Source organism: Amblyomma mixtum, chromosome 10 (genome assembly GCF_055824585.1).
Source record: "Amblyomma mixtum isolate Tamu chromosome 10, ASM5582458v1, whole genome shotgun sequence".
Taxonomy (NCBI): Eukaryota; Metazoa; Arthropoda; class Arachnida; order Ixodida; family Ixodidae; genus Amblyomma; species Amblyomma mixtum.
In genome coordinates this window covers 23,994,592-24,005,977 of record NC_143021.1, presented here as the reverse complement: position 1 = coordinate 24,005,977, position 11,386 = coordinate 23,994,592, and the positions used below count along the sequence as shown (strand labels likewise).

General features: G+C 48.8%; 1 protein-coding gene across 1 annotated transcript; it reads right to left on the bottom strand.

Moving 5' to 3' along the window:
* Positions 1-1,639: 1,639 nt before the first annotated feature.
* On the bottom strand, positions 1,640-3,120 carry LOC149325371 (uncharacterized). Its single transcript, XM_089564250.1, has one exon. It carries the CDS (start codon positions 3,118-3,120, stop codon positions 1,873-1,875), a length of 1,248 nt encoding a protein of 415 aa, XP_089420376.1. The 3' UTR covers positions 1,640-1,872.
* Positions 3,121-11,386: the final 8,266 nt, after the last annotated feature.

Below are 11,386 nucleotides of genomic sequence, written 5' to 3'. Positions count from 1 at the left end.
CGCGTGATATTTGATGCGGAGCTTTGTCACCTTCACATGTTGACATAAAAATCGATCTCTCGTGAAGATAGTCACGCAGCCAGTTATACATTCGTCCGGTAATGCCAATTGATTGTAAAGCTGAGTGAATTGCCTCATGTGTGACGTTGTCAAATGCTCCCTTCACGTCAAGAAACACTGCAATGGTCATAGCCCGCACTGTTTTGCTGCGTTTGACACAATTGGCAAGGGCAATAACATTGTCAATGCTGCTGCGTCCTTTTCGAAAACCAGACATGGTCGGAGGATAAATTCCCCTGTTCGTCAGGTCCCAGGTTAAACGGGAGTGAATCATTTTCTCCATCAACTTCCCGACGCAACTTAGAAGGGCTATAGGACGATAGGCGTTTAAGTCAGTTGATGGTTTTCCAGGCTTGAGGATGGGTATGACACGCGCACGCTTCCAACACGTTTCAAGGCGGCCGAACTCCCAGGAGGTGTTATAAACTGCAAGGAGTTGAACCTTGGCGCTAGTTGTCAGGTGAGAGAGGGTAGTGTAGCTTATGCCATCTGGTCCAGGGCAGGATCTTTTATTGGTAGTTGCCAGAGCCACATGAAGTTCATCCATAGTGAACGGTTCGTCAAGGAGGGCGGTGTTAGGTGAAGAGATAAATCTTTGGGGAGATAGTGGCACCGATACGGCTGATGAACGAGCAATTATCTTAGAACAGAAAGCCTCCGCTGCGTCGAGACGAGAAATATTCGCATTCAGAGCTACGCACTCAAAAGGATTTAATGGTGCCGGCTGACTACTGAGGCTGCGCACAATGCTCCATATCTTCGAAAGGGGCTTTCTGGGATCGAGCTTTGCGCAGAAAGATCACCATTCCCGTCTTGCGAGTTTGTCCAAATGGCGCTGAACGTGTTTCTGTGCACGCCTAGCAACGCTGATGTCTTCTCTGTTATTGGTCCTGCGTGCTCGTCTCTCTGCTCTGCGGCGAATTGCTCGAAATCGCTCATATTCAGCATCTACACTTGGGTACACTGTTGGTAAGGTTACAACTTTAGTGCTGGTCGTTTTAGCACGTGCTACAGCATCAATAAAGTTTTCATAATCAAGGTGGGAGAGCTGCAATTTCTCTACTGTGTCAGAGAAAACATCCCAATTCGTGTAGCGTACCTTACGCCGCTCGGAACTTAAAAAAGCACCACCAACCTTAATATACGTAGGTAGATGATCGCTGCCATGAGTTTCTATGTCTACATTCCAAGTTGCTGAAGACGACAGATGCGCAGAAATCATAGAAATGTCAAGGGCACTGGACCTTGCACCTCGATAAAACGTTGCCAGGCCGTTGTTGAGGAAAGTTAAATTGTTAGACTGCGCAAAATCAAATAACTGTTGTCCTCTGGCTGTTGATCTGGTGCCTCCCCAAGCAGGATGGTGTGCATTGAAGTCGCCCGTTATGATGTGTGGTGCAGGAGTACTACGTACTATATCCTGAAGGCGGTCAACGCCAAATGTGACACGCGGGGGTATGTATCCAACGATCACTGTGAATGACATATTCATGATCTTGACGGTGGCTGCAACATATTCATTCCGTGAGTCGGCAGGTATCGGATGTGGGATTGAGGTGACGTCTTTCCGAACAGCTAAAAGAACTCTGCTGATGTCAGTGCCGGTCATCGAGTTCTGAACGGTATAGCCTGAAAGACGAATTGTAGTACGCAGACGAGATTCTGCTATGGCAACAATCGGGAAACGGTGTTTTGAGACAAACTGTCGGAAATCAGACAATCGTGGACGAAGGCTACAGGCATTCCATTGAAAGATGGTGGCCGTGTTACGGATGCTTTGCACGCTAGGGAGAGTAGCTGGTCTATTGACTGCTACTGCCATTGTGCAAGTAGAGGTGAGATGAAATCAAGGATTGTAAGGATGGCCTGTGCCACCGGCGAGGAGAGTGGTGTAAGAAAAGCGCAGATGGCCTCAACAAGTGAGCACAGTAGGGAACTGGTACCGTCGGAGTTTTGGCGAATAGATCCTTCGCGCGAATGGTTCGAGGCTGTATACTGCGGCTGCTGTGGAGTATTCAGACTTGTACTCGCTATCGGAGGTGGCTGAACGTTTTGGCGCTCTGGAAGAGGAGGGAACTCAACTACGTCCTCAATGCGTAGGTGACTCGCTTTATCTTTATCCGATTGTTGAGGAGCTTTCTTCGCCTGCGATGATTTTTTTCTGCTGTGACTGCCCCGAATTTTATTTTGCTCAATTAAAGCAGATTTTGCTGTCTTATAATCTGTATTTTTGGAGTTCTTGTATTTGTAGATGATCTTCTCCTTTTGATAGGCAGTGCAATGAATAATGGTCGCTTCATGCTGCTTCCCGCAATTTGGACAAAGGGGGTTATCACTTGCACATTCATTTCGGCCATGGCTCCCACCGCAACGGGAGCAGCGCAAGGCAAGTCGACAAGCGCTAGCCACATGGCCGAAGCGCTGACATTTGGTGCATTGGCGCGGTTTTTTAATATACTCGTACACACGGTATCTTGTGTAGCCGAGAATGACGTATTGCGGCGCAGATTCTGTCGCAAATACAATCCGGATGTTTTCTGAATTGCCAAGCCGGCGGACAGATTTGATTGGAGCTCTCTGTAGCAGCGCAGAGTAAATCTCTGATTGAGAAAGATCCAGGGGGACACCCTTGATGACACCAACACCGCCGTTGCTGGGACGAGGCTCATAAGCTTGAACGGCAACTCCAGCTATGCTTGTTAATTGCAGAAGGCGTTCTGTAGCGTGCGCTGTACGGGTGTCAACTGCCAGAAGGTTTAGACGCTCATTGGGACGAACTTGAAGAACACCGTCTGGAGCCACAGATTCAAATCCTTGTCTCAATGTCAGTGGATTAAAGCGGGTAATGCGGTGTCCAGAATCCACTGGCTTGATGACAACTGTAAGGTTGTGCCTAGGCGTTTGAGTTACATTGGGAGTGTCTACACTCAAAAGTGACCGCTTTGAGCTGCGACGACGCTTTGAAGGCACCTGAAAAAAATTTCTCAGACCCTTCTCCGGCCTTCGCAGTGGTGTCCATGTAGATGATGGTAGACGAATCTGACGAATCAGAAAAATCATCCTGACCTGAAGGTAGCGGCAGATCACGGCTTAAATTGGAAGCTTCAGGGATGCGATGTCCATGGGGGTCTGGATATGCTGGTCCTGACGCAGCTGGAGCAGAAGGGTAGCTGCAGGGCACCAGGTGTGAGGTAGCAGGTAGGGCTTGCACAGCAGGTATGACCAGTTGAGCTGGGCCTGACGGAATGCCAAGAGAACATTCAGGTGTTGAGACCGCGTGCGGCACCGGCGGAGCCGCACCCACCGTCGGAATCATACCACGATGTTGCAGTGCAGGTTACTTGAACAGAAATGTTCAACACCGATCACAAAACATCCACAAATATTAGCAGAGACGAGCGGGCGCAGCCCGACAGCTCTCTGACTTCTTCGTCAGGTACCTGTGTGCAGCTGAAAGAAGAAAGTTTTTGCTGAAGGCGTTACCCACATTCTTCTTACCCTCTTTAACACATTTTGTCCCGGTGAGGCCCCAAAGGCCGACCGATACAAGCGAGCGGGAAAAAGGACGTGTAATAAGTCTTTCCTAAGTTGCCTTTTCTTCACAGTTGCCAAATATTCGCTGGAAAAAACGGGTGGCAAGGAATCGATAAGATGCGACAACCTCACGGAGGTAACGGGACCCACTGTAGCGACCACCTCCGGCAGAGGATCGAAATTACAAAGTCTGGGAGTGCATTTGGCAACATAAACTGAACAAAACACTGGAGGAAAGGGTTTCTTCTTTCGCGGAGAAACATGAAGCGCATGACCACTTGGCTTAAAAACACTGCTGGACGAGGAAGCAGAGAAAAGTTCCAGGTATTTCAATTTCAATCAGCATGGTGGCCAAGACACACAGCCTTCCACCGAAAAGAGGAAAAAAATAAGTAGCAGAGCGTGGTTTCGATCCACGGACCTCTGGGTTATGGGCCCAGCACGCTTCCACTGCGCCACTCTGCTGGACGAGGAGAGAGAGAAAAGTTCCAGGTATTTCAATTTCAATCAGCATGCTGGCCAAGACACACAGCCTTCCACCGAAAAGAGAAAAAAAAAGTAGCAGAGCGTGGTTTTGATCCACGGACCTCTGGGTTATGGGCCCAGCACGCTTCCACTGCGCCACTCTGCTTTTTTTTTCTTTATTGCCGGGCTTCGACATTACAAAACAGAACATAATAATATGTACATACAGTATACACAGTTAGTCAGGATCCCAAAGAGTGGGCCTGACTTAGGTTAAAATTCTCTTAAAGTTACGAGGGGTTCCAGCCTTGGTAACCACTCAGGAACCTCCACTATTAGCTTTTGTTCTTCCAGAAACTTGTGCATACTTTCTCTAAAATCCATACGGGCTGGCCGTGCGTCAGGGTCACAATGATACCCTGCCATGCGGGAGCGCCATATACTGTGGAGGCCCACCAGCATGACTAAGTCTAACGGTACCCCATCCTCGTTCTTGGTTGGCAAAAACCTTATTCCGTATGAGTGGATTGGAAGCTGTTTCTTTAAAGTCCTCTGCAGCACGTCCCAGAAATAGATCCCTTCCCAACAGTGCAAGAAGACGTGATCAATTGTCTCCGGCTGTTTGCATATGAGACAATGCGACCCCCAAGGAAGAAATATCTGTTTTGCCTCAAGAAAAGTTTTCACAGGTAAAGTTCCAGAGTGCAACTTAAAGAAGAAACTCTTGACTCCCGGTGGTACCTTCATTTTCTTTACTCTTTTCAATACGTTGTAGCCCGGCCTTCCACAGTACATGGCCCTGTACAAGGGCACCGGAAAGAGGATGTCACACAAATCCTTGTGCAAATCTTTCCGGCTCACATCACTAAATTATTGTTTTGAAAATCTAGCATTCAAAAATCGGACGCTGGCAACTATCTCCTTGAAAAACCCAAACATGCCACCCGTCATACACTCAGTTGAAATCACAAAGTCTGGCAAAGCCCTACCGAACCTAACTTGGCACACTGTGCGCAGAAAAGGATCATTAGCATCGCGCAAAAACAAGAATTTATTGACCAATTGCTTCGCAAATAAATGTCTAAGCCCGAGTCCTCCATCCCTCACTCTTCTGAACAAATTGGTTCGCGTACACCTCTCCCATTTCGAGGCCCACACAAAAACAGCAAAAATACGATGAAACTTTTGTACATTAATTCGCGAACAATGCATCACTTGCATCACATACCACAGTTTGCTGATGAAAAACAGATTGCACACTGTGGCTCTCGCAAATATAGATAAATAGGACGCTTTCCACTTTTCAGCCTTATCACGTGTTTCTTGCACCTGCCGTGTCCAATACGGTTCGCTGTCACGGTAATTTCCCAGCGGGACACCCAAGTATTTCACAGGGGTCGTGTGCCAGGTCACGTTAGCAAAGTTTTTTGGGGTCACTGGCCACTGTCGATGCCAGAACCCCACAGACTTCCCCCAGTTAACCCTGCTCCCCGTCACAGTGGTGAAACGCTTGACCCCGTCGACCGCGTTACGAATGCTATCGTGACTCACGCCAAAAACAGCAACATCATCTGCATATGCTAGGATCATGACTTCAGCCGTCTGTAGCCGAAATCCTTGAACAGCATTATTTCTTATAATGTGCTTACACAAAGTTTCTATATAAATACAAAACAAAAGAGGACTGAGGGGGCAACCCTGGCGAACAGAACGCTGAACGTTAATGGGGGCCCCCAACGATTTATTAACAATTAACCTGGTAGTGCAATTTCTGTGCGCCAAGGCCACACCCTCAGTGATAATAGTGCCTAAATTAACATGATGAAGGATAGAAAACAATATGTCATGCGCAACACAGTCAAAAGCTTTTTCTAAATCTAGTTGGAGAACTGCCACACGAGCGCCAATGGCGTCACAGCACTCCAACACACTTCTTGCTTTGTGAATATTATAAGCAATAGACCGCCCCTTGATGCCACACGTTTGATGAGGGCCAACGATTTCTTTAATTACCATCTGAAGTCTGGCAGCTAGCACCTTCATAAAAATTTTGTAATCGACGTTCGTCAGCGAGATGGGCCTATATGCTGTAACCAGTTTAAGTTTCTGCGCGTCATCTGTTTTAGGAATGAGTACTGTATGGGACGTACCGTAGGATGGAGGCAGAGCATTACGATTGTAGGCTTCGTTAAATAAAGAAGTCAGCAAAGGGGTTAATTCACTCTTAAACATTTTATAAAACACAGCACTTAAACCATCCGGGCCTGGAGATTTTCCAGGGTTTAAGCTTTCTATAGCGCGTTCGACTTCTTGCTGCGTAATCTGCTGCTCTAAAATTACTTTTTGCTCGTCGTCCAGCCGTGGCATATCTTTCAAAAACTCGCCTCTAAATGCATTCGAGTCGACTTCATCTTGCGCGAAGATTGTCTGAAAGTGCTCAAAGAAGGCCAGCTGTATGCTATCGTTATCAGAGACTGAAGTGCCTGCCCATTCTACCTCGTGAATCTGGTTTCGTCGAGCGTGCGCCTTTTCCATTTCCAAGCGCCCGCTTCGTGGGCGTTTCTCCCGCGACCAAATCTGCCGCTCGCGCCCGAACTAGCGCTCCCTGATACTGTTTTTCTTCGATAATTTCCAGCTTTTGCTTTGTTTTCTTGATGTCTTCCATAAATATGCCCGGTTGTTTGCATTCTTGAGCTAACAATTTTTCTAGCATAACTTTCAGCTGCCTTTCTTGTAATCGTTCTTCGTGCCTTAGAACGGTGGACCGTGCTATAGCCTTCATTTTTATGTCTTGTTTCGCTAGTTCCCACTGCAACCTGACTTCGTTTTTTCCCTCCCTCTCTATTTTATTAATCTTTTCTACCACGGCATCAGTGAAAGTTTTGTCACTTAGCAGGTTAGAGTTTAGTTTCCATAGGTCCCACGAAAAGCTGCTATTTCGCTTCTTCGATCCTACAGAGCACTCGACTACACAGTGATCAGAGTAGGACACAGGCAAAACATTGTACTTATGACATTTCGGCAATGAATCAAGTGACATATATATGCGGTCGAGGCGCGCGTGACTGACACGTTGAAAGTGCGTGTACTGCACATCGCGTGCGCCCTCTAAGCATTCGGCAACATCTTCCAAGGCGTATTCGTCTATCATTTGATTCAAAACCTCAGTACTTCTGTCCCTGAAGGCTCGGGTGCTACTCTTATCGCGAGCGCTCAAAACACAGTTAAAGTCACCCATCAGAACTATTTGTTTTTCGGAAAGAAGATACTGTTGCAGGTTCTCAAAAACGTTGCCCTGTCTTCCACTACGTTTTGCGCATAAATGCATAGCACACGCCACTCAACGTTGCAGTACAAAATATCGCATACTACGTAGCCGCCCGATTGAGAAGAAAAATACGCCTGTATTTCGAGTCCAGGCAACTTTTTCACAAACACAGCACACCCAGCAGAGTTGCCAATCGCATGGCTCACAATTGCATAGTACCTCGACGTTAATCGTTGCACCATGCCTCCAGTCTCCACCTCCCCTTCCACTTTGGTTTCTTGAACGGTTAGTACATCTATGTCTCTGTCCGTCAAAAGGCGGAGCACTTGACTCTGTTTTCGCTTCCCGCTCATGCCCCTTACGTTAAGCGTGGCGAAATTAAGGCACGACTCCGAATACATTTTGGTAGCGAAAAAAAGTGGCCGGAAGCATGGTGCTTACCTTTCACGCCTAGCACTAAGCTAGACGCCGTCTTTTGCCCCTGAGTCATCGGGTGGACCAGGGTCACTCTGCTGCGGTGCCGGCTTATCGGCCGGCCGTCTTTCCATCGCGACATTTGGCCGCGGCTTGAAAGGTGGTCGTCGTACTGGAGGTGCTTTTGCAGGCGGCTCCTCTGCGTTAGTCGCGGCCGCCTGGTCTTCTTCACTGTCGGTCTGTGCGTGGGAGCGTTTTGCGGGGCCGGAGACACTGGCCACGATAGTGTTGTCCTTTCTCGTCGCGGCCTCACATCCATTTGTTTCAGCGACTCGTCAAGCTGAGGGCTCCCACCCTCAGTTGACGCTCTTTCAGCTGTCTCGGGTGATACCGCTGCCGCAGTCTGCGTCTCCGCGCTGTCGGTCACCTTGCTCTCTTCCCCCGTAGACACCGATGAATGCTTCGTCGCTGCCAGCCCTTCGTCACCTCCGGCACCCTTCGCAGCAGCTTCAGCCTCGTCTACGTCCATCAGCAGGTCTACCGACTCGTCCCTTGCCGTCGACCCTGTCGCCGCTGCGTAGGTCCGCAAGCAGTCCGCCGCAACATGACCGTACCGTCTACATTGGGTACATCGCGGTACCTTGCAATCCCTGCGGACGTGGCCCTTGCCTCCACAGCGCAGGCATTGCATTGGCCTTCTGGGCACGACAACGAGAGCCAGCTCTCCCGCGACTCGGATTTGGTGCGGGAGGTCGTCCACTTTGATGCCAGCTTTCAGCTTCATGAGCACGGCTCTTGTAGTCGACCCTTTCTGATGGATACCTTGAACCCGCGAGCGCTCCCGAGTGACTTCGGTAACTGTTCCGAATGCCGCGAGGGCCGTCCTTATGTCTTCGTCTGCCACGCCATGCAACATCCAATGCAGTCGCAGTCTCACCTGTTGGTCTTCTGGGTTGATAATGATGCACCGGCGGTCTTTCACCTGAACCTCCTTAAAAGCGAGAAGGCGCTTCGTTGCCTCCGCGCTACTGAGAGTCACCGCCCAGACGTGGTTCACCTGATACGCCCCCAAAGCCACCACGTCGGGGAGCGTACCAGTCTCGACCAAGGCTTCACGAAAATCTTCGACCCGAAAGGGCCTCGCACGCACGTCACCATGCAAGAAAACCGTGTTTAACACGACACACCCGGTGGGCAGCTGCGGCAAAATAATCTGGTAGTCGTTATCATCTTTTACATCTAGCCTGTTTCCGCGGCCGGCAAGGGCCGCTGTCGCCGCTCCGTGGGAGCTCATGATCCTGTGTCCGTCACGCTCGGTGGCCGGAAGTACAATGCGCCACTCTGCTGGACGAGGAAGCAGAGAAAAGTTCCAGGTATTTCAATTTCAATCAGCATGGTGGCCAAGACACACAGCCTTCCACCGAAAAGAAAAAAAAATAAGTAGCAGAGCGTGGTTTCGATCCACGGACCTCTGGGTTAAGGGCCCAGCACGCTTCCACTGCGCCACTCTGCTTTTTTTTTTATTGCCGATTTTGACCTACAAATCAAGAGGTTACAAGAAATAAAACATGGCGGCCACACTTCGGCCGACACGACTTTAAAATTTTTTGAGCGACATTAATCCATCTAGTAAAGTTATCCATTGTGGTGGATCAGGCAGTGCGTTGTACACATTTCTTAAGCGCACAACGCTCTCAATGAAATGTTCGCGAACCGGGCGAACAACCAAGTCCGCGTGTTCGAACTGCATTCGTGTTTTCCACACCGCGTGGAGGCCCAGGACCATAATGAGGTCATAATTAAGGTATTTCCTCTGAGCTATTCACAGGCAAGAAACGTATGCCGTACGGATCCAGGGGTAACTGTTTCTTTAAAGTTCTTTGGAGTACATCCCAATGAAAGATCGGGTCCCAGCAGTCTAGAAATACGTGTTCTATTGTTTCGGGTTTCTTGCATAAAAAGCAGTCAGTGTTCCAGGGAATGAAGAGTCCTTTATCGTGAAGCCAGGTCTTAACTGGGAGGGTGTTTGTATGTAACTTGAAAAAGAACGATTTGGCGGAGGGTAGTATAGGCATTTTCTTCACTCTTTTTAGGACGTCCTCTCCTGGGCCACCGCGATGTGGAGAACGGTACAAAGGTACAGGGAGCATGACATCTACAAGGTCTCTAGAGTTTTTTCTTTGTAACGGTTGACAGGTACTGCTGGGAAAAACGTACATTCAACAGCCTATACGATAAGACAACTTCATGCAGGTATCCAGTCACCCTTCCGCACATATTTTGAACAGACGAGACTACGAATCCAGGAAGAAGTCTATACAGTCTTACTTGTATAACTGTGCGCAGAAAGATATCATTCTGATCCCGTAAAAAAACAAAGCGTGCCACAATTTGTCGCAGAAACAAGTGAGCCAGGCCAAGACCTCCTTTCTTTACAGGCAAAAACAAATTCGTTCGACTGGACCGCTCCCAAGTCGAGGCCCGAATAAAAATAGCAAAAACCCGGTGCATTTTTTGAATGCTCATCCTCGCCGCACACAACACATTCATGACCTACCAGATTTTTGATATCAAAAAAGGTTGCAGACAGTGGCTCTAGAAAACATCGACAGTTGCTTGCCTTGCCACCCGTTCGCCTTTTCTTTAGCCATCAAGGCTTGATCCCTCCGGTATGGTTCAGGGTCGCGATAATTTCCGAGAGGCACACCAAGGTACTGCGTTGGCACCACTGACCACGTGAGCCGACAAAAGGCTTCTGGTGTGTCCACCCAATCGCCATGCCAGAAGCCATGACTTTTATCCCAGTTTATCTGGGCTCCAGTCGCATCACAAAACTTTTCGACGACATTAGTTGCCTCTCTAATGCTATCTTTGCTGGCGCAGAACACCGCGATGTCATCCGCGTACGCCAGAATTTTGACTTCGGCAGCCTGTAGTCTGTAACCTGTTACGCGCACATTATGTTCCATCGCCAGACAGAGTGGCTCAAGATAAGCGGCAAACAGCAGTGGTGAAAGGGGGCATCCCTGTTTCACCGACGAGAGCACGCACAAGCTATCAGTGAGCTCACCGTTAACAATAATACGCGTTGTACATTTTTTGTACGCCATCGTGACGCCTTCCGTAATCACACTGCCCACATTCGTGTGTTCAAGTATGCAGAGCAATGCCTTGTGCGAGACACGGTCGAAGGCTTTTGCAAGGTCAAGCTGCATCATCGCGACGTGATCGCCCAGCGCATTGCAACACTCGAGCACGCTTCGAGCCACGTGCACATTCGTCGCGATAGTGCGGCCTTTAATGCCACAAGTCTGGTGTGGTCCAACCAACTTCTTAATTACGCCTTGCAGTCGCTTTGCTAGAACTTTGGTGAATATTTTATAGTCGACGTTAGCAAGAGTTATTGGGCGATATGAGCCTGGCAACAAACGTTTCTGAGCATCAGCACTCTTCGGGATTAGCACGATATGCGAGGTTGTGAAGGACAAAGGTAGTCTTTTCCGGTCATACGCTTCGCTAACAACGTGATAAAAAACTTGGGCAACCTCAGACCGGAAGGTTTTATAGAAAATGGCCCCTAAGCCATCCGGCCCAGGTGCTTTCCCGACTGCCAGCTCATTTATTGCGCATTCTATCTCACTTGGT